Source organism: Chanos chanos, chromosome 1 (assembly GCF_902362185.1).
Source record: "Chanos chanos chromosome 1, fChaCha1.1, whole genome shotgun sequence".
NCBI lineage: Eukaryota > Metazoa > Chordata > Actinopteri > Gonorynchiformes > Chanidae > Chanos > Chanos chanos.
Window position 1 is genome coordinate 62,280,414 of NC_044495.1, and position 24,110 is coordinate 62,304,523.

The window sequence follows — 24,110 nt, forward strand, 5'->3', positions numbered from 1 at the left end:
CTAATTACTGAAAACACATCTGCTAACACGACAGGGAATATATTCAGTTTCATAGGGATTGGTGCACAATAATCTTCAGAACAGCAGTGTTTAGTGGATCACTGGATCCCGTTGAACATGAGAGTTTTTGTGGATCACTGGATCCTGTTAAACAGCAGTGTTTTTGTGGATCACTGGATCCTGTTGAACAGGAGAGTTTTTGTGGATCACTGGATCCTGTTAAACACAGCGTTTTTGTGGATCACTGGATCCTGTTAAACAGGAGAGTTTTTGTGGATCACTGGATCCTGTTAAACAGCAGTGTTTTTGTGGATCACAGGATCCTGTTAAACACAGTGTTTTTGTGGATCACTGGATCCTGTTAAACAGCAGTGTTTTTGTGGATCACAGGATCCTGTTAAACACAGTGTTTTTGTGGATCACTGGATCCTGTTGAACAGGAGAGTTTTTGTGGATCACTGGATCCTGTTAAACACAGCGTTTTTGTGGATCACTGGATCCTGTTAAACAGGAGAGTTTTTGTGGATCACTGGATCCTGTTAAACACAGCGTTTTTGTGGATCACTGGATCCTGTTAAACAGGAGAGTTTTTGTGGATCACTGGATCCTGTTAAACAGGAGAGTTTTTGTGGATCACTGGATCCTGTTAAACAGTAGTTTTTGTGGATCACTGGATCCTGTTAAACAGTAGTTTTTGTGGTTGCTTGGCAGAGGAAGAGTTAGACTGGAAAGCAGGCTGACACACAGAATCAGAGGGTAAAAGGTCAGTCCAGTGCAATGGTCTGCCATCTCTGGACATCATTTGGTGGAGTGCTTGCCCCCATTGCCTTGGCCTGTAGACTGGGCGTTAGGACACTGATCTCTGTAAAGCTGCTTTGAGACATTGTTTTTCATTGTAAAAAGCATTACACACATAAACTTCGGTTTAATGCTGAGTTCTGATAAACTGCAGTAACATGATTGCTATGACAATGCAGGCAGGAATAATGCTTATGGAAATGTCTCTGGGGAACAGATTCTTTTTCTGTCAGACACAAGATACTCAGACTGAGATCAGTGATGAGTTCATTTACATGTGATGCCTTCTGAGTAAACAGATGTGACATACAATAACCTGACCTTTACCCCAGCCCAGGATAAACATTATGCTGTTAAAAGAGATAAGACAGGACTTATTTTTTTAAAGGTATTATTTTTAAACGGGGAACAGACACAGTTTCCTCAGGAATGATTCTCTGTAGCGACCAGGCGGGTGCTTCGGCCTGTTCATCAGCTGACTGGACTTGGCCGTGGTGGACCAGGGATTTGATTGGTTAAGACTTCAGGCTGGTGAGTGAAGGATTTGATTGGTTAAGACTTCAGGCTGGTGAGTAAAGGATTTGATTGGTTAAGACTTCAGGCTGGTGAGTGAAGGATTTGATTGGTTAAGACTTCAGGCTGGTGAGTGAAGGATTTGATTGGTTAAGACTTCAGGCTGGTGAGTGAAGGATTTGATTGGTTACGAGTGAAGGCTAAATTCCTGGGTAGCTGTTCTTTACAGGGAATGGCAGATGAAATAAGGAGTCTCTTCTCAAAGAAACTCCAGGATGAATTTGATGAAAACAGATGAGTTTTCCCGTAGAGAATCAAAGTATTGTGCCAGGTTTCCAGGGTGAGCACGCTCTAAGCCCTCACAGAGGAGTCTCCTGAAACCCACAGACTTCCTCTCCGAGAGCGCAAAGAGCAAACAAAGAAAACCCATGACAAAAACACAGTTTTTAAAACTTTTTTTAATGTTTTTAATATTTTTTTAATTATTTATATTATCTACAAAGTAAAAGTCCTTTTAACTTATCAGTTATTTGAGGGTGAAGTGACTTGGGGCTCACCTTTAGATATCAGTTCATAAATAATTCATTAACCCGGCGTTCCTAACACGTCTCCACCACTGGAACTTTCCTCTCTTCCTTTAGTTTGGTTAGAACCATGGTTTTTGTTTTGTTGTTGTTTGTTTACCCCTAGCCTTGAATAGAGCTATAGCAGCAGCGTTAAACAGTAACAGTAATACTGTCCGTGTGTTGGAAGAGGTTCGTGGTAATGTAGAGACACGCGGGTCCGGTCTCTCTGTGTCTGGACTCTGTGTCTGGACTCTGTGTCTGCTGACAGACAAAGCCCTCAGCCACTGAAGCTGAATGGGTCTGACTGGGTTCCACTCTCACGTTAAAACTTCTGTTTAAAATCTCCACGTCGCTCTCCTCATCTCTGAAGGGGTGGGAGGGGTTAGGGCGGGGCGCTGAGCAGGAAATGGTGTGTTTGGGAGAGGATCAGAGGGGGGCAGATAGGGGGGTTTGGGATTGGGGGGGGCATTAGATGCCTTCTTCCTCTACATCTGCTGCTGGTGATGAGGTTGCACTGAAGAAAGAGAAGAGAGGAGGTGGAGTCAGTTAGAGAAGACGTCTGACGTGTGTGTCACTGACAGTCACTGAAGACGTCTGACGTGTGTGTCACTGACAGTCACTGAAGACGTCTGACGTGTGTGTCACTGACAGACACTGAAGACGTCTGACGTGTGTGTCACTGACAGACAGCCGTCAGAGGCCTTAAATACGGCTGTCCTTTTAATAACTGTCACACGCCACCTGTCTGTTATACAATTATACAACGTTAAAGTTAAAGAATGTTTCATGTCCTCAAAAAACAAAATATTACATAAAATACTACATGCATCTACAGGCAGCCCCTCTCTAACACACACACACACAATCACAGTTGGTGCTGTTTTCTGAGAGAAGATGTCCCAAACGCTGTGAGTGTGTACCTGGGGCGTGTGCCATGTAGGAGAAGTGTGTGGTGGAGGACACAGGGATGGGGTTGAGTGCGTTTTGGGGAAGAGGGGGTTGTGGAGCTCCGGGGGGTTGAGTAGTCATCAGCATCATGGGAGGATGAGAGGGAGTAGCATGATGGGCAGGAACCATCCCTGACTGCATATGGGCCTATACACACACACACACAAACACAAACACACACACACACACACAGAGATATACAGAGAGAGAGAGAGAGACAGACACACACACACACACACACAAAGACAAGAGATGAGAAAGGTTTAGGAAGCGGCAAAAGGGTCACACACAAAGAGAGAGAGAGAGAGAGAGAGAAAGAAAGAAAGAAAGATGGAGAGAAAGAAAGAAAGAAAGATGGAGTGACAGAGGAAATAAAGAAGGGAGAAAAGAAGGTGAGTGAGATACAAAGACATTGATATAAATGCAATATTGACCACTGAGGTTGTGTATCATGGTTAAGAGGACATTGATATAGATGTAATATTGACCACTGAGGTTGTGTATCATGGTCAAGAGGACATTGATATAAATGTAATATTGACCACTGAGGTTGTGTATCATGGTCAAGAGGACATTGATATAGATGTAATATTGACCACTGAGGTTGTGTATCATGGTTAAGAGGACATTGACATAGATGTAATATTGACCACTGAGGTTGTGTATCATGGTCAAGAGGACATTGATATAGATGTAATATTGACCACTGAGGTTGTGTATCATGGTCAAGAGGACATTGATATAGATGTAATATTGACCACTGAGGTTGTGTATCATGGTCAAGAGGACATTGATATAGATGTAATATTGACCACTGAGGTTGTGTATCATGGTTAAGAGGACATTGATATAGATGTAATATTGACCACTGAGGTTGTGTATCATGGTTAAGAGGACATTGATATAGATGTAATATTGACCACTGAGGTTGTGTATCATGGTTAAGAGGACATTGATATAGATGTAATATTGACCACTGAGGTTGTGTATCATGGTTAAGAGGACATTGATATAGATGTAATATTGACCACTGAGGCTGTGTATCATGTTGAAGAGGAGACTGTAATGACCTGTTGAACATGGGCCATGTGTGATGGGTTGAATCCGTGCTGGACTTGCTGGGGGTGGAGGTACACCGTCTGCTGGCCCGACGGGAAGCTGGTCTGGGGAGACTGAGGGTTGGGTCCAGGGGTCATGGAGGGGGGTGTGGGAGCCAGGGCAGAGTACATCTGCTGCTGAGGTGGGGGCGGGGGATTGGCCAGGTGGAGCGTCTGGGCAGCCTGGTGCTGGTGGTGCTGAACCGGGCTGGGGGCGGGGTGACTGGCCCCGTGCTGGCCCCCGCCCTGCTGCGGTTGGCCCGTGGGCGTGGCCGCCGGCTGGGGGTGCTGTGAGTGGGGGTGCAGGGTGGCATTAGGGTGGGGGTACTGCTGTGGGATAGGAGCAGGTGACACTGCAACAAAAAGAAGATGATTTGGTCAGTACTGCTTCCTCTCACGCAGACACGCAGACAGCAGGACAGACACACAGACAGCAGGACAGACACACTGACACACAGACACGCAGACACACTGACATGCAGACACACTGACACACTGACATGCAGACACACAGACACGCAGACACACAGACACGCAGACACACAGACACGCAGACACACAGACACACTGACATGCAGACACACAGACACACTGACATGCAGACACACAGACACACTGACACGCAGACACACAGACAGCAGGACTGACACATTGACACGCCGACACGCAGACACGCAGACAGCAGGACAGACACACTGACACACAGACACGCAGACAGCAGGACAGACACGCAGACAGCAGGACAGACACACAGACAGCAGGACAGACACACTGACACACAGACACACAGACACACAGACACGCAGACACGCAGACACACAGACACGCAGACACACAGACACGCAGACACGCAGACACACTGACATGCAGACACACAGACACACAGACACACAGACACACTGACACGCAGACACGCAGACACACAGACACACAGACAGCAGGACTGACACATTGACACGCCGACACGCCGACACGCAGACACACAGACACACAGACACACAGACACACAGACAGCAGGACAGACACACTGACACATTGACACGCCGACACGCAGACACACAGACAGCAGGACAGACACACAGACGGCAGGAGAGACACACAGACGGCAGGAGAGACACACAGACGGCAGGAGAGACACACAGACGGACGAGAACGCAGTGGACGGAGAAGAAGGGAGGAGAGGGGGAAGGGTAAAAGAGAGGGAAAAAGGGCGGGAAAATGTCCGGGTCTCTGAGCGTGGGTTCTCTCTGACACTCCTGCTGTAAATCAGCTCTGTGAGCAGCGGAGCACTCTTCACTCCAACAGTCTACTGCCATCTCACACAGCTCACGGGCTTTTAGGACTGAACCCAATCTGCCCACATTTGGTCGAGTTTGGTGTGTGACTTATATAAAGCAGTATCGAGGTTCTGTATCATGTCAATCAGAACAGCATGTTCAGAGAGTCCAATCACAACCGTCAGAGACACAGAGAAAAGAGGACTTCTCTCCGATGGGACAGAGAGAGAGAGAGAGAGAGAGAGAGAGAGAGAGAGAGAGAGAGAGAGAGCCGGATAGAGAGAAGGGGGTGACAGAGAGGGACAGAGAGAGAGAGAGAGACAGGGACAGAGAGAGAGAGACAGGGACAGAGAGAGAGAGACAGGGACAGAGAGAGAGAGAGAGAGAGAGAGAGACAGGGACAGAGAGAGAGAGAGAGAGAGAGAGAGACGGATAGAGAGAAGGGGGTGACAGAGAGGGACAGAGAGAGAGAGAGAGACAGGGACAGAGAGAGAGACAGGGACAGAGAGACAGGGTGCGGTCAGGTTGGGGTTCTTACCATACATAGTGTGAGTCTGCTCACCATACTGGGAGGTGGCGGAGGAGACCAGAGTGGGCTGGCCATGGGTGGGTGGAGTTATCATCCTGGCCCCGCCCTGCATCACCGGACTAAACACATGCTGGGCCTGGGGGCAGAGACAGAATGGTAAATGACCAATCACTGCTCAGAGTTTTAAACACTGAAACATAAACACAGCACACTGATTTTCAGCTCCGGTCTCCGTCAGAACCCGTGTACTGCTCTGTGTTCTGTTTGGGTGTCTCTGTTTATTTGTTTATGTTTTCCTTGGGTGCCACAGCGTGGTTCCAGAGACAGAGAAGAGAAGGCAGTCTCAGAGCACAGGGAACAGCAGTGTCCGTGTTTGGACAGAGCCCATGACTCCGTCTGCCCTTCACTGAAAACATCTCTGCTCTAAAAACAGCCTCACAAGTTTGACATCGTGGGAGACAGAACGATGACAATCATCTGCAGAATTCTGACGGCGTCAACAGAAAAACACAAACAGCCTCACGGTGAAAGCAGCACACTGGGTACAAGATGAAACCACTGTATGTGTGTGTATCTCTCAGTGCAACGTGTGTGTGTGTGTCTCTCAGTGCAAGGTGTGTTTGTGTGTGTGTGTGTGTGCATGTATCTCTCAGTGCAACGTGTGTTTGTGTGTGTGTGTGTGTGTCTCTCAAAGTGCAACATGTGTTTGTGTGTTTGTGTGTGTGTGTGTGTGTCTCTCAAAGTGCAACATGTGTTTGTATGTGTGTGTGTGTGTGCATGTATCTCTCAGTGCAGTGTGTGTGTGTGTGTGTGTGTGTGTGCATGTATCTCTCAGTGCAGTGTGTGTGTGTATCTCTCAGTGCAGTGTGTGTGTGTATCTCTCAGTGCAGTGTGTGTGTGTATCTCTCAGTGCAGTGTGTGTGTGTATCTCTCAGTGCAGTGTGTGTGTGTATCTCTCAGTGCAACGTGTGTTTGTATGTGTGTGTGTGTATCTCTCAGTGCAACGTGTGTTTGTATGTGTGTGTGTGTATCTCTCAGTGCAGTGTGTGTGTGTGTGTGTACCTCTCAGTGCAGTGTGTGTGTGTGTGTGTGTGTGTGTGTACGTTTGTACCTGGGACTGATAATGGGCCATTTGTTGTACCAGTGGCTGGCTGTGGAACTGCTGTGGGCTACAGGTGAAGTACTGGGTGGAGTAGGCGGGGCTTGGAGCCACTATAGGTGGTCCCGCAGCGGTGGCAGGGTGCATCATAGTGGGCGTGGCTGGTGGGTGGTGCTGGTCTGGTCTCTGCTGCGGCATATTGGGTACTGGGAGGGGAAACAGGAAACAGAGTGAAAATGAGGCTCCATTAAACAGTGTGTGAGCAGTTAGAGTGAGGAGTGCACATTTACAGTGTGTGTGTGTTCATGTGTGAGTCTGATACAGTGTGTGTGTGTGTGTGTGTGTGTGTGTGTGTTCGTTCATGTGTGAGTCTGATACAGTGTGTGTGTGTGTGTTCATGTTTGAGTCTGATACAGTGTGTGTGGGTGTGTGTTCATGTGTGAGTCTGATACTGTGTGTGTGTGTGTGTGTGTGTGTTCATGTGTGAGTCTGATACAGTGTGTGTGTGTGTGTGATACGATGTGTAGTTCAGATCCAATCAGAAGCCAATCAGAACATCTCTGGAGCCTATCAGAACGTCTCTGGAGCCTATCAGAATTTCCCTGCAGCCAGTCAGCACTCTGTATGCAAATACCAGCTGGAGAAGAGAGAAGAAACTAAAAACAAATATTCTCTCAGCTTCAACGTGGCGAGAGAGGCAGAGTTTAAGAGGCACTGCCGTCTTTCCAATCTATGAGGGAGTATTACAGCCACACTGAGGGAAAGAAATCAGAGATTTCGAGAATAAGGTTGTAAAATTACGAGCATAAAGTCATAACTGAGAGAAAAGTCATAATATTACGAGAATATATTCGTAATTTAAGACTTTATTCTCGTAATAATATGACCTTATTCTCGAGTACTGTAACTGTGGCCCAAAACCCCTGATTCATACCGAACCGTACTGTACAGTGACCCAAAACCCCTGATACATACCGAACCGTACTGTACAGTGACCCAAAACCCCTGATACATACCAAACCGTACTGTACAGTGACCCAAAACCCCTGATACATACCGAACCGTACTGTACAGTGAGTGTGTGAGTGTGTGTGTGTGTGTGTGTGTGTGTGTGTGTGAGAGAGACAGAGCGCACGCGCTTGTTTGCATGTGTGTGTGTGTACATGCACTCTGAGTGTCTCTTACCTTTCCCTGGTCTGTAAGGTTTGGTTTGGCTCACCGTCATGTGAGGCACCTGGACATGGTATAGAGCAGGAGCCTGAGAGAACAGGTTTAACACATCACTATACACATCACATCACTACACACACACACACACACACACACATCACTGACCACACACACACACACACATCACTACCCACACACACACACACACATCACTACCCACACACACACACACTTACACACACATCACTGACCACACACACACACTCACATCACTACAGCTCAGTGACCACATAAACACACACACACACACACACACACACACACATCACTACAGCTCAGTGACCACACACGCGCACACACACACACACACATCACTACAGCTCAATGACCATGCATGCACACGCACACATACACACACACAGACATACATACACACAGACATACACACACACAGACACACACACACACACACATCACTACAGCTCAATGACCATGCATGCACACACACACACACACACACAATACTGCTCACTTGAACATTGTGAAAGTATGGGTCTGCTGTTTTCAGAACAGTTCTAATTAATCACAGTTTATCTAGCCTTCTCACTCTGCACTGTTCTTACTGAATCGTTTCTGTGATACAGTGCACGTTAAACATGGGCTTTGTCCTGAGTGGAAGATGGCAGGAACAGATACACACAGGACCACACTATGCCTCCTCCAGATTAAACTCCACAAGTTTAAGATCCTGGCATGTACAGGACTAAACTGACAAACAGAGAAGTCTACTGTAACACTGTAAGTCATGACCCTCACAGATGCAACGTCTGGTCCTCTCAGATAAATAAAAGATAAAAAATCTCTGTGATAAAAAAATCTATGATAAAGAAAGAAAAGGAGGTTAGGTCTCCTTCTGCTGCTACAGAAACCACATATACATGAACTGCTCTGATTGGCTGACCCATCTGCTGGTAAATGAATTGCTCTGATTGGCTGACCCATCTGCTGGTAAATGAACTGCTCTGATTGGCTGACCCATCTGCTGGTAAATGAACTGCTCTGATTGGCTGACCCATCTACAGGTAAATGAACTGCTCTGATTGGCTGACCCATCTGCAGGTAAATGAACTGCTCTGGTTGGCTGACCCATCTGCAGGTAAATAAACTGCTCTGATTGGCTGACCCATCTGCAGGTAAATGAACTGCTCTGATTGGCTGACCCAACTGCAGATAAATGAACTGCACTGATTGGCTGACCCAACTGCAGGTAAATGAACTGCACTGATTGGCTGACCCCTCTGCTGTCTGTCTGATAGAAGTGATCAGCTAAGCCTCATCTGGGCAGGACAGTCAAACAAATCAACACACGTTTGTCAAGAGGAAAAGAGAAGAAGTCTTAGAGTAGCACAAACCTTCCAGATAATGCTTTTCTAATGGAGAAAAAGAGAGAGAGAGAGAGAGAGAGAGAGAGAGAAAAGAGAGAGGAAAAAAGAACCAGTCTTTAGTTTGAGTGGTGTCTGCTCTTTTTGTAGAAAAATCTACTTTTCATGAGGTTCAATACAGAGCACTGTTGGATTCCTCTCCAGCTATGCCACAGTAATTAAACTTCATTACAATGTGACAGGGAAACAGACTGTGTATGATACAGCTTTAAACAGCACTGAGACTTTGACATCAGTGTGCGTCAAACCACTGTAAGCAAACACATTCACTTCAGATCCATCTCATTTCATGACTGTTCTACTGTTCTCTCTCTTTATAGCCACTGTTCCCTGAGCTGGTGTTATTCCACGTGCTGTTCTACAGTTATTGTTACCAGGACTGTACTACTGTTCTCAGGACTGCTCTACTCTGCCCAGGACTGTACCCTGACTGGTCTACTGCTACCGTTCAACAGTTCTCTGAACTGGCTGACTGGTTTAAGTTAGTGCTGTAGCACTAACTGGAGGACTGGGTGTAAAAGAACAATCAATACTCAATTATGCTAAACGCTAATTAAAACACCAATCGATACTCAATGATGCTAAGATGCTAATGACTAATTTAAAAAAAACAATCAATACTCAGTGATGTTAATCACTTCTAAAAACACCAATCAATACTTACTGATGCTAATCAGTATTTAAAAAAAACAATCAATACTGAATGATGCTAATCACTAATTAAAACACCAATCAATATTCAGTGATGCTAATCACTAATTAAAAAAACAATCAATACTCAATGATGCTAATCACTAATTAAAACACCAAGCAATACTCAATGATGCTAATCAGTAATTAAAAAAAACAATCAATACTGAATGATGCTAATCACTAATTAAAACACCAATCAATATTCAGTGATGCTAATCACTAATTAAAAAAAACAATCAATACTCAATGATGCTAAACGCTAATTAAAACACCAAGCAATACTCAATGATGCTAATCAGTAATTAAAAAAAAAACAATCAATACTGAATGATGCTAATCACTAATTAAAACACCAATCAATATTCAATGATGCTAATCACTAATTAAAAAAAACAATCAATACTCAATGATGCTAATCACTATTTTAAAAAACCAATCAATACTCAACGATGCTAATCAATCTAAAGAGCCTGTTTATTGTATAGAATATGTCCTGGGCAAAACCTCTACATTTCCAACACAGAAGATCTGAACCTCTCTCAGTCCTCAACATGCACAGGGACTGTTCACAGGCTTAGAGTGACCACAGAATGCCAATGGGCGGAGTTCGAAAACAAAGGAAAGAGATGGATTTATGGACGCAGCCAAAGCCGATTTTCATGCATGGCAGAGACGGAAGGAAAGGCATGATATACACACATACAGACAAAAACACACACACACATACACACACACACACACACACGCACAGGCACATATACACACACACATACAGACACACACACACACACATACACACATATACACACACACATACACACACGCGCATGCACACATACAGACACACACACACATACAGACACACACACACACACACACACACACACACACAGACACACTCACACCCTCACACACACACGAACACACACAGACGGACACACACACACATACACACACACACACACACACCCACGCGCACACATATACACACACATACTCACACGCGCACACACGCACACATACAGACACACACACACATACACACACACACACACACAGACACACTCACACACGCACACAATCAGACGGACAGACACACAATCAGACAGACACACAATCAGACAGACACACAATCAGACAGACAGACACACAATCAGACAGACACACAATCAGACGGACAGACACACAGACACAAAAGTCCTGTGAAAGTTTTCCTTACAATTTGACAAAAATACAGTGAGGTGGTCCATTCTGAGGTTCAAAAACAGAATAATGTTTCTCAGAATGGGAAAAGCTTCATGAAAACCAGAGAACAGCAATGAGGAAGCCAAAAGAAAATGGAGAAAGCCAGAGACAGTTAGGAAGAGTTAGTGAAAGAGAGAGAGAGACAGAGACGGGAGAGAGAGACAGAGATGGAGAGAGAGAGAGATAGAGAGGTAATGAGTTAGAGAGAGACAGAGACGGGAGAGAGAGACAGAGATGGAGAGAGAGAGAGACAGAGAAGTAATGAGTTAGAGAGAGACAGAGATGGGAGAGAGAGACAGAGATGGAGAGAGAGAGAGACAGAGAGGTAATGAGTTAGAGAGAGACAGAGATGGGAGAGAGAGACAGAGATGGAGAGAGAGAGAGACAGAGAGGTAATGAGTTAGAGAGAGAGGTGATGAGTTAGAGAGAGAGGTAATGAGTTAGAGAGAGAGGTGATGAGTTAGAGAGAGAGGTGATGAGTTAGAGAGAGGTAATGAGTTAGAGAGAGAGGTGATGAGTTAGAGAGAGAGGTAATGAGTTATAGAAAGAGGTGATGAGTTAGAGAGAGAGGTGATGAGTTAGAGAGAGAGGTGATGAGTTAGAGAGAGAGGTGATGAGTTAGAGAGAGAGAAACAGAGAGCTGATGAGTTAGAGAGAGAGGTGATGAGTTAGAGAGAGAGGTGATGAGTTAGAGAGAGAGGTGATGAGTTAGACAGAGAGGTGATGAGTTAGAGAGAGAGGTGATGAGTTAGAGAGAGAGAAACAGAGAGGTGATGAGTTAGAGAGAGAGGTAATGAGTTAGAGAGAGAGGTAATGAGTTAGACAGAGAGGTGATGAGTTAGACCGAGAGGTGATGAGTTAGACAGAGAGGTGATGAGTTAGACCGAGAGGTGATGAGTTAGACAGAGAGGTAATGAGTTAGAGAGAGAGGTAATGAGTTAGAGAGAGAGGTAATGAGTTAGAGAGAGAGGTAATGAGTTAGACAGAGAGGTGATGAGTTAGACAGAGAGGTGATGAGTTAGACAGAGAGGTGATGAGTTAGAGAGAGAGGTAATGAGTTAGAGAGAGAGGTGATGAGTTAGAGAGAGAGGTGATGAGTTAGAGAGGGAGGTAATGAGTTAGAGAGAGAGGTGATGAGTTAGAGAGAGAGGTGATGAGTTAGAGAGAGAGGTGATGAGTTAGAGAGAGAGGTGATGAGTTAGAGAGAGAGGTGATGAGTTAGAGAGAGAGGTAATGAGTTAGACAGAGAGGTGATGAGTTAGAGAGAGAGGTGATGAGTTAGAGAGAGAGGTGATGAGTTAGAGAGGAAGGGCACATGCATAGAAGCAGAATCAAAAGAAGATGGCACCGCGTGCTCTGGTGTGAAACTGCGTCAGTAATGCCAGAGTGCACAGCTAGGTGGCGCTCACCTGAACTCCAGGACTGACAGGGGTGAGCGGGTAGACCTGGGGGAAGCAGACGGTCTGGCCGTAAACAGCCGGTGGCTGCTGAACCACGATGGAGGGGCTGGGCTGGCCCTGGGGCCGCGGCAGAGTGGGAGTACTGGCTGGTTTGGGCTGGACACAGACACATACACAAGGATTCTTACTGTTGTTATTACAGGTCTAACACTTCACCCTGTTCACTGTCCAGTCTTACTGTTATTACAGGTCTAACACTTCACCCTGTTCACTGTCCAGTCTTACTGTTGTTATTACAGGTCTAACACTTCACCCTGTTCACTGTCCAGTCTTACTGTTGTTATTACAGGTCTAACACTTCACCCTGTTCACTGTCCAGTCTTACTGTTATTACAGGTCTAACGCTTCACCCTGTTCACTGTCCAGTCTTACTCTTATTACAGGTCTAACGCTTCACCCTGTTCACTGTCCAGTCTTACTGTTGTTATTACAGGTCTAACGCTTCACCCTGTTCACTGTCCAGTCTTACTGTTATTACAGGTCTAACGCTTCACCCTGTTCACTGTCCAGTCTTACTGTTATTACAGGTCTAACGCTTCACCCTGTTCACTGTCCAGTCTTACTGTTGTTATTACAGGTCTAACGCTTCACCCTGTTCACTGTCCAGTCTTACTGTTGTTATTACAGGTCTAACACTTCACCCTGTTCACTGTCCAGTCTGGACCCCAGTGTCAGTTTGTTTGTTGTTTTTATTCGAGAGAAAACAGAACTGACTCACAGCTTAAGTTTTTCCCTGTTTGACATTTAAACATGTAAAAATTTAATAAAGAAAAAGAATGCTTATGCAATGTTCAGCAGTGATCCATGTGTTTCCTCATTCTGTCTGTAACACTGTGGTGAAACGACTGTAGTTTTATTAACTGAACACTGTTCCACTGAACACTCTGAACACTCACCGGGGTACAGAAGGCTCTGGGGTTGAACTCCTTGGCGTTGGGGTTGAGGGTGGATTTTCTGACTTGGCTGAAACAGGCAGAGAAATGATTAATACAAACTACGTCAGTTCTACTCATTCTCTTCATACACCCTGCTCACCATGTTATCCTCTCACTGGGTCTCCTCACACTCTGAACACTCACTCTCTGTCTCTCCACTCACTCTCTCCATTCACTCTCTCCATTCACTCAATTTCAATTCAATTCAATTCAAAGTGCTTTATTGGCATGACAAATAAGGCATTGTATTGCCAAAGCATTCATACAAAGCATAAGGAATACAAGGAACAAGTCTAAATCTTATGTAAATTTAAATCTAATCTAAGTTTAAATCTAGACCTAATCTATTCTATATATAGATTTACACAGATTTGGACTAACATAAAATAAACATATACACTACACTCAAATATGAATAGGAACATTACATGTGTAACATGTATAGAAACATTAAACGTTAAACATATTTACATTTAGGTTTAGCTAGTGTCCCTCAGTGTCCCTCAGGTTATGACATAGTGAAATATATTTGGCTGCCAGAGCAGCTGAAGGTCCCTCTCCTGAGAGGATAGCCATTTTTTCAGTTTTGTCTAGGACTTCAAAGTTTGGGTGGTTGGTTTTAAATGTATGGAAAAGAGTTTTTCTTATTTCTGTATACTTCTCACAGTGAAGAAGAAAATGCTCCTCTGTCTCCACCTTCCCTGTCTGGCACTGACCACATGTTCTGTCCTCTTTTGGCAGCTAGGTTTTTCTGTGTCTGCCTGTTTCTACTGCAAGTTTGTGGTCACTGAGTCTGTGGTCACTCTCTGTCTCTCCATTCACTCTCTGTCTCTCCACTCACTCTCTGTCTCTCCACTCACCCTCTCCACTCACTCTCTGTCTCTCCACTCTCTCCATTCACTCTCTGTCTCTCCACTCTCTGCATTCACTCTCTGTCTCCACTCACTCTGTCTCTCCACTCTCTCCATTCACTCTCTGTCTCTCCACTCACTCTCTGTCTCTCCACTCTCTCCATTCACTCTCTGTCTCTCCACTCACTCTCTCCACTCACTCTCTCCACTCACTCTCTCCACTCACTCTCTCCACTCACTCTCTGTCTCTGTGCTCGTGTCAGAGAGAATCCCGTATGTCTGAGGCTTACAGAACTTACTTTAAATATTTCACTGTTAAAATGTCAAACCAGTATCACTAGGTCTAGTTTGTAGTTTTTAATGTTTTACTGTTTGAATGTTAATCCAATATCATTTAGTTCCATTTTCCTCCATTTGTACATTAAACCAATATCATAAGTCTAGTTTACAGCTGTAGTATGTCTGAATGGTAAAGTAATCTAATTAAACCAATATCATAAGTCTAGTTTACAGCTGTAGTATGTCTGAATGGTAAAGTAATCTAATTAAACCAATATCATAAGTCTAGTTTACAGCTGTAGTAGGTCTGAATGGTAAAGTAATCTATTTGAACCAATATCATAAGTCTAGTTTACAGCTGTAGTATGTCTGAATGGTAAAGTAATCTAATTAAACCAATATCATAAGTCTAGTTTACAGCTGTAGTATGTCTGAATGGTAAAGTAATCTAATTAAACCAATATCATAAGTCTAGTTTACAGCTGTAGTATGTCTGAATGGTAAAGTAATCTAATTTAACCAATATCATAAGTCTAGTTTACAGCTGTAGTATGTCTGAATGGTAAAGTAATCTAATTAAACCAATATCATAAGTCTAGTTTACAGCTGTAGTATGTCTGAATGGTAAAGTAATCTAATTAAACCAATATCATAAGTCTAGTTTACAGCTGTAGTGGGTCTGAATGGTAAAGTAATCTAATTAAACCAATATCATAAGTCTAGTTTACAGCTGTAGTGGGTCTGAATGGTAAAGTAATCTAATTAAACCAATATCATAAGTCTAGTTTACAGCTGTAGTATGTCTGAATGGTAAAGTAATCTAATTTAACCAATATCATAAGTCTAGTTTACAGCTGTAGTAGGTCTGAATGGTAAAGTAATCTAATTAAACCAATATCATAAGTCTAGTTTACAGCTGTAGTAGGTCTGAATGGTAAAGTAATCTAATTAAACCAATATCATAAGTCTAGTTTACAGCTGTAGTATGTCTGAATGGTAAAGTAATCTAATTAAACCAATATCATAAGTCTAGTTTACAGCTGTAGTATGTCTGAATGGTAAAGTAATCTAATTAAACCAATATCATAAGTCTAGTTTACAGCTGTAGTATGTCTGAATGGTAAAGTAATCTAATTAAACCAATATCATAAGTCTAGTTTACAGCTGTAGTAGGTCTGAATGGTAAAGTAATCTAATTAAATCTCATCAGGTTTTTCTCCCATAGTCCCCCTTGTTCTGTCTCTCCACTAGCCCCTCCCCTCCCCAGCCCATCTCTCTCTCTCTCTCTCTCCATCACTCACTCTCACTCTCTCTCTCACACTCACTCTGGTACAGGGTCTTTCTTGTCCTCTTTCTCATCCTTGCTGTCCAGTTTTGCCGCTGTGCCGCCGGTCAGTGGAGTCGTCTGGACTCCTTGTGATGTCACGTCCGGCCCCCTCTTCTGTTCAGGGGCGGAGCCTAGCATGGCACCAGGGGAAGGTGTGGCCGATTTGCTGTTTCCTCCGCCTGCAGGATTAGTTGCCACGGTAACAGGGGTCGTAGAGGTGGTCTCGTCATTGGCATTGGGTTCTAGGATGGTTTTGGGTCCAGCTGGTTCTGATGGAAGATCTTTGGGTTTTTCGCCTGGGTCCCGTGGGGGTTTTGTCACCATTGACTCAAACATGGGGTCTGGATTTGAGCTGGACTGCAACTATGAGAGACAGAGACACACACACACACACACACACACACACACACACACACACACAACCAAACCAGACCAAACCAAATTGGTCAAATGGCATATATGGGAAGTGTACATATCCACACAGGAACATTCAGGATAGAGAGATGGAGAGAGAGAGAGAGAGAAAGAGAGAGAGAGAGAGAGAGAGAGACAGATAGGATGAAACCCAGAGAGATGTGGTAGTGTAGGAGTGTACAGGTGTGAGAGGGTAAAGGTGTGGTAGTGTAGGAGTGTACAGGTGTGAGAGGGTAAAGGTGTGTTAGTGTAGGAGTGTACAGGTGTGAGAGGCTAAAGGTGTGTTAGTGTAGGAGTGTACAGGTGTGAGAGGCTAAAGGTGTGTTAGTGTAGGAGTGTACAGGTGTGAGAGGGTAAAGGTGTGTTAGTGTAGGAGTGTACAGGTGTGAGAGTGTAAAGGTGTGTTAGTGTAGGAGTGTACAGGTGTGAGAGGGTAAAGGTGTGTTAGTGTAGGAGTGTACAGGTGTGAGAGGGTAAAGGTGTGTTAGTGTAGGAGTGTACAGGTGTGAGAGGCTAAAGGTGTGTTAGTGTAGGAGTGTACAGGTGTGAGAGTGTAAAGGTGTGTTAGTGTAGGAGTGTACAGGTGTGAGAGGGTAAAGGTGTGTTAGTGTAGGAGTGTACAGGTGTGAGAGTGTAAAGGTGTGTTAGTGTAGGAGTGTACAGATGTGAGAGGGTAAAGGTGTGTTAGTGTAGGAGTGTACAGGTGTGAGAGGGTAAAGGTGTGTTAGTGTAGGAGTGTACAGGTGTGAGAGGCTAAAGGTGTGTTAGTGTAGGAGTGTACAGGTGTGAGAGGCTAAAGGTGTGTTAGTGTAGGAGTTTGTGAATATGGGAATATTGGATCATTAAACAAGGTTATGGATAAAGCCAGAGTCAGACAAACTTACCCTAAAATCAACACTAAACTTCTTCAAATTGTCGATCTGTTTTCTGTGGTCTGGGGCCATGCCGGGGGGGCCTGTGGAGAATGAAAGACATTGACTGACATCACACTTCACCAACACTTCATCTGACAGAGCCATTCAGCTCATTCAACACACACACACAGTGACACACACGCACACACACACACACACACACACATGCACACACACACACACACAGACACACACACGCACACACACGCACACAGACACACGCGCACACAGACACGCGCGCACACAGACACGCGCGCACACAGACACGCGCGCACACACAGACACGCGCGCACACACAGACACGCACGCACACACAGACACGCACGCACACACAGACACGCACACACACACAGACACCCACACACACACAGACACACACACACACACAGACACACACACACACACAGACACACACACACACACACACAGACACACACACACACACACACAGACGCACCTTTAGTAACTGGTCTGTTGATACTGGAAGCAGGCTCTGCTGGTCTCATATTCTCTTTATTGGCTGATGGAGAATTCTGTCTGGTCTCCTGGACTCTCCACTCTTTTGCTGTCAAACAGGAAAAAAAAAAACAGTCCATCTGGATCAGCATCTATAGCAGGACTGGTTCACGTCAATAACAGTCAGAAGAATGTCTTTATTTTATGACTGATGTGTCAGTGACAGGTTTAAATGCGACAGATGCTGGGACATTTAGTTAGGGCTCTGGTTGCAGTGCAAACATTGGACAAACGTAAGACAAACGTGTGAGAGCTGTCAGTCCAAATAGTCCTCACCCTCTGCTGAAGGTGTAACTGCCAGATTAGAGGCGGGACTAGCAGCAGTCGGTGATGTCGCTGAAGTGGGAGTGGTCACAGTGTCAACAGGCACTGTGCCGGCCTGTGGGGATGTCAGGGGGGCGGAGCCTGGAGGAGCCCCACCCACGCTGTTCTGCCGAGGTGAACGGGGTCTGTGGGCTGCGAAAAGAAGGCAAAAATGACCTTTGACCCACTGAGCGAGGCGACGGTGACATAAAAGCGTAGGCCGTTTGAAGGGTATGTTCGCGGTGATGGAACACTGACGCCCTAAGCTGATCTGAATGTTATCCAGCCTGTGTGACTCCGCTCACTCACCTCCACTGACTACAGAGGACCAGGTTCCCCCGGAGGGGCTGCTTCGAGCAGGAGGAGGAGTCGACACTTCTCCAGATGCACTCTGGGAAATGTAGTCCACACCTGGTGGGCCACTCCCACGAGAGGAGGCCACCCTGTGAGTCCTGGGAGTCCGCTGGGATTTCGGCGACATCCTCGGAGGCCCTGTGTGAAAACGATGAAGAGATTCTTATGAAAAAACAACCAAATGAAACGATGACCGATAAACTGTGACGAACCGCAGTGAGGCTTCTTCATGCTTAAAGTGCTGTGCCCAGACACACTCCACACCAAATCCAGGCTGGCCCAGGAGCATAAACGCAGAGAAGAGAGAAACACAAACAGCCCCCAAACAACAGTCTTTTAGTGATGCTGTCAAACCAGAAACCTTCACCGTGTCCCAGACACACACCACAAACACACCACGAGAGCACGCACGTGCGTGTGTGTGCAACTTATTCACTCCATATCAGTTATGGATCTTGGTCATGATTAAACTAAATAATTTCTGTTGGCCAGAGTGAAATCTCTGTCCAGAAAAATTCAACATGTTCAGGTTTCAGGTTATGCATAAAGCACTCAAACCAGTAAAACCAGTGAAAGCTATATGTCATGGCCAGGCTTGTTCCAGTTTCACCAGTGACTGTCAGCCTCTCGAGACTGTGTCTAATAATGTAGAGAGAGTGAACTATAAAGATGCGCTCCCTGAGAGACACACACACATGCATGTGAGAGAGAGAGAGAGAGTGAGACAGAGAGAGAGAGACAGAGTGAGAGAGAGAGACAGAGAGAGTGAGAGAGACAGAGAGAGTGAGAGAGACAGAGAGAGAGAGTGAGAGAGAGAAAGAGAGTGAGAGAGAGAGGTAAAGCAAGTCATTATCCCAAATAAAACACCAGGCAGTTGTTAGAGTGTCAGCTTTTCAATCCAAACTCAGTGTTTGGCAAAAAGCAACATGCTGAGTCTCTGCTCAGTCCAAACCACACTCTGAGCCCTGCAGCGCACTCTGCTGGCCGGCTGTGGGACTGCAGGTACCTTCACAGGACATTCGTTTGGGCAGAGAGCAGCTGGGCGCTGGGGAGGGGTGAGACAGAGGTCGCGAAGGTCGCGAGGGGGGGCGGGAGGGAGGGCGAGTGGGTGTTGCAGCCCGGGGTGGGAGGGAGGAGCATGATGAAGAGGAGGAGGGGCCAGACTGATAACGAGAGGAGGAAGAGCGAGAGGAAGGAGATGGACAGCGTGACGGCCAGGGATGGGCACCTGAGAGAGAGGGAGATAAAAATGGACAAATGAGAATAGATGGATGAGTGTGAAGGGGACAGATGAGAAGAGAAGAGAGGGATGAGTGTGAAGGGGACAGATGAGAGGAGGGGAAACAGACAGAGAGACACAGAGAGAGAGAGAGAGATAAAATAGAGACAGACGTAGAGAAAAAAGTGTAGACAGAGAAAGAGAAATAAAAACAGGCGTGTGTTTTGACAGAAGAATAAATCAGGCTTCAAAAACATGCACAAAGAGAAACATATTCAGTGCACAGTCTTAAATACCAAAACAAACACACACACAGTCTTAAATACCAAAACAAACACACACACAGTCTTAAATACCAAAACAAACACACACAAATACATACATATGCATGCTTACACACACACACACATACATACGCATGCTTACGCACACGCACGCGCACATACACACACATATATACACATATGAATGCGCGAGCAGCGCGCACACACACACACACACACACACACACACACACACACACACACACACACACACACACACGTAGTATGGAAGAGAGTAGAGGACTCTCTAGGCCAAACATGTGGAGGTCATTTGATCCTCACCACAGAAAACTACAGTTATGAGCCTAAAGGTGAGAAGACGGACAGTACACTAGTCACTGATCTGTGTCTGTGTCTGTGTGTGTATGCATGCGTGCGTGTCTGTTTGTGTGTGTCTGTCTGTCTGTGTGTGTATGCATGCGTGCCTGTCTGTGTTTGTGTGTGTGTGTCTGTCTGTGTCTGTGTCTGTGTCTGTGTGTGTATGCATGCGCGCATGTCTGTCTGTCTGTCTGTGTCTGTGTGTGTATGCATGCGCGCGTGTCTGTGTTTGTGTCTGTCTGTCTGTCTGTGTCTGTGTGTGTATGCATGCGTGCGTGTCTGTGTGTGTGTGTGTGTGTGAGTATGCATGCATGCATGTCTGTGTGTTTGTGCATGTGCTCATGCATGTGTGTGTGTATTTGTGTCTGTGTATGCGCATGTATGCATGTCTCTGTGTGTGTGTGTGTGTCTGCGTGAGTAGGTATGCATGCATGTCTGTGTCTGTGTGAGAATGCATGCATGCATGTCTGTGTGTGTGTGTGTGTGTGAGTATGCATGCATGTCTGTGTCTGCGTGAGTAGGTATGCATGCATGTCTGTGTGTGTGTGTGTGAGTATGCATGCATGCATGTCTGAGAGAGAGAGAGAGAGAGAGAGAGAGAGAGAGAGAGAGAGAGAGAGAGAGAGAGAGAGAGAGAAATCCTACAGTGAGGTTTGTGTACTCTGCTGAATGCCTGACACAGATCTTCCTGATGAGAGTCTCCAGACCCTGTTTGCCTTCATCATCATCATCATCATCATCAGTGAATCAACACTGATCTCAAACTGACCACACACATTTCAGACAGAGGAGAACCATGGTTCCACTCACACACCACATGGTACACTCAGGACCATGGTTCCACTCACACACCGCATAGTACACTCAGGACCATGGTTCCACTCACACACCACATTGTGCACTCAGGACCGTGGTTCCACTCACACACCACATGGTACACTCAGGACCGTGGTTCCACTCACACACCACATGGTACACTCAGGACCATGGTTCCACTCACACACCACATGGTACACTCAGGACCATGGTTCCACTCACACACCACATTGTGCACTCAGGACCGTGGTTCCACTCACACACCGCATGGTACACTCAGGACCGTGGTTCCACTCACACACAACATGGTACACTCAGGACCGTGGTTCCACTCACACACCGCATGGTACACTCAGGACCGTGGTTCCACTCACACACCGCATGGTACACTCAGGACCGTGGTTCCACTCACACACCGCATGGTACACTCAGGACCGTGGTTCCACTCACACACCGCATGGTACACTCAGGACCGTAGTTCCACTCACACGCCGCATGGTACACTCAGGACCGTGGTTCCACTCACACACCGCATGGTACACTCAGGACCGTAGTTCCACTCACACACCGCATAGTACACTCAGGACCGTGGTTCCACTCACACACCACATGGTACACTCAGGTTCCACTGACGGCACGGCAGTACCTCCGTTAACCACACGCTGGTCCACTCCTGCCGCGCCGCCGAACTCCTGCCCTCCACCTCTGGTTGTGGACTGGCCTGGGCTGCACTGGACCAGTCTGGGTGAGTTCTGCCGACCCGAACCCCACGACAGGCCTGTCTCTCTGTTCCTCTGGCCCGGGGGAACGTACTTATTCTCCCTACTGAAACAGACAGACTGGGTGAGCTCTGTGTGCGTCTGTGTGTGTGTGTCACACCAGCTGAGAGCATGAGTATAGATGTGTGTGACTGTATGACTGTGTGTGTGTGTGTGTGTGTGTGTGTGCTGCGAGGCTGTATGCTGTGATTGTGTATGATGTGTGCGTGTGTCTGACCTGTTGTGCGTGTGTGTTTGTGTGCCCGTGTGTGACCTGTTGGGTGCATGTGCATGATGTGTGCGTGTGTCTGACCTGTTGTGCGTGTGTGCGTGCGTGTGTGTGCGCGTGTGTCTGACCTGTTGTGCATGTGTGTGTGTGCGTGTGTCTGACCTGTTGTGCGTGTGTGCGTGCGTGTGTGTGCGCGTGTGTCTGACCTGTTGTGCATGTGTGTGTGTGCGTGTGTCTGACCTGTTGTGCGTGTGTGCGTGCGTGTGTGTGCGCGTGTGTCTGACCTGTTGTGCGTGTGTGTGCGTGTGTCTGACCTGTTGTGTGTGTGTGTGTGTGTGTGTGTGTCTGACCTGTTGTGCGTGCGTGTGTGTGTGTATGCGTGCGTGTCTGACCTGTTGTGCGTGTGTGTGTGTGTGCGCGCGCGTGTGTCTGACCTGTTGGGCGTGTGTGTGAGTGTGTGTGTGTCTGAGCTGTCGTGCGTGCGTGTGTGTGTGCGTGTGTCTGAGCTGTCGTGCGTGTGTGTGTGTGTGCATGTGTCTGACCTGTTGTGTGTGTGTGCGTGTGCGTGTGTCTGACCTGTTGTGCGTGTGTGTGTGTGTATGTGTGTGTGTGTCTGACCTGTTGTGTGTGTGTGTGTGCGCGTGTCTGACCTGTTGTGCGTGTGTGTGTGGGCGCGTGTCTGACCTGTTGTGCGTGTGTGTGTGTGTGTGTGTGTCTGACCTGTTGTGCGTGTGTGTGTGTGTGTGTGTAGGTGTGTGTCTGATCTGTTGTGCATGTGTGCATGTGTCTGACCTGTTGTGCGTGTGTGTGTGTGTGTGTCTGACCTGTTGTGTGTGTGTGTGTGTGTGTGTGTGAGTGTCTGACCTGTTGTGTGTGTGTGTGTGTGTGAGTGTCTGACCTGTTGTGTGTGTGTGTGTGTGTGTGTGTGAGTGTCTGACCTGTTGTGTGTGTGTGTGTGTGTGTGTGTGTGTGTGAGTGTCTGACCTGTTGTGCGTGTGTGTGTGTGTGTGAGTGTCTGACCTGTTGTGCGTGTGTGTGTGTGTGTGTGTGTGTGAGTGTCTGACCTGTTGTGCGTGTGTGTGTGTGTGTGTGTGTGTGTGTGTGTGTGTGTGTGAGTGTCTGACCTGTTGTGTGTGTGTGTGTCCCTTTCTCCGCGGACCACAGCTGTGTATTTCTCCTCCTCGGAGCGCTCGTCGTTCTCCAGGGCCAGTCTGGCCTTGTACGTGGAGCTGGCCTCGATCTCCTCCGCCAGCTGGGCCGCCCGCGCCTCTCTCCGCAGGAACTCCTCCGAGTTGTCTCGCTCCAGAGGAACTCTGCCACAGCACAAACACCTCCTAAGCCTTTACCACCACACTACTGTTATTACCCTCCACTGTAATCAACCAACAACCCTGATCAACCCTAACTGAAATGAAACACTACTGTAATTAACCGTAATTGTCACAGACTGCGTTTCACTGACTCTTTTTCGTAAACTGCAATTCATTCACCATCTAAATCTCATACGGCTGGATATGTGAGTGTACCGAGCCAGAAGCACTGAAGTTACCGTCCGTCACTGCTCAACTACGGAACATCCAATAGGAGCGGGCAGAGGGGAAAGGGGGAGGGGCTTACGTGTATGAAGACAGGCTGCTGTCGTAAGTGGACTTCACGCCATACGTCTCCTCGTTGTATTTAAACATGTCGTCTGGATCCCAACCGTTAGACTGCGAGA

At 46.5% G+C, this 24,110-nt stretch overlaps 1 protein-coding gene across 2 annotated transcripts in view; it reads right to left on the minus strand.

The window, feature by feature from the left end:
• Positions 1–1,844: 1,844 nt before the first annotated feature.
• The window catches only part of atxn2 (ataxin 2), a 40,371-nt gene continuing 18,105 nt past the window's right edge, over positions 1,845–24,110 (minus strand). The window contains exons 7-23 of one of the 2 annotated variants that reach the window (XM_030774716.1): positions 24,011–24,102; positions 23,518–23,706; positions 22,053–22,231; positions 19,737–19,958; positions 18,686–18,868; positions 18,350–18,529; positions 18,015–18,122; positions 17,528–17,598; positions 16,228–16,592; positions 13,734–13,800; positions 12,787–12,933; positions 8,013–8,085; positions 6,840–7,033; positions 5,738–5,864; positions 3,896–4,275; positions 2,798–2,972; positions 1,845–2,391 (exon numbers count right to left, since the gene is read on the minus strand). In XM_030774716.1, coding sequence (XP_030630576.1) covers positions 2,363–2,391; positions 2,798–2,972; positions 3,896–4,275; positions 5,738–5,864; positions 6,840–7,033; positions 8,013–8,085; positions 12,787–12,933; positions 13,734–13,800; positions 16,228–16,592; positions 17,528–17,598; positions 18,015–18,122; positions 18,350–18,529; positions 18,686–18,868; positions 19,737–19,958; positions 22,053–22,231; positions 23,518–23,706; positions 24,011–24,102 — 2,781 coding nt within the window. In that variant the 3' untranslated portion in view covers positions 1,845–2,362. The remainder of the gene's footprint in view (positions 2,392–2,797; positions 2,973–3,895; positions 4,276–5,737; positions 5,865–6,839; positions 7,034–8,012; positions 8,086–12,786; positions 12,934–13,733; positions 13,801–16,227; positions 16,593–17,527; positions 17,599–18,014; positions 18,123–18,349; positions 18,530–18,685; positions 18,869–19,736; positions 19,959–22,052; positions 22,232–23,517; positions 23,707–24,010; positions 24,103–24,110) is intronic. The other variant, XM_030774724.1, reaches the window with a different exon arrangement.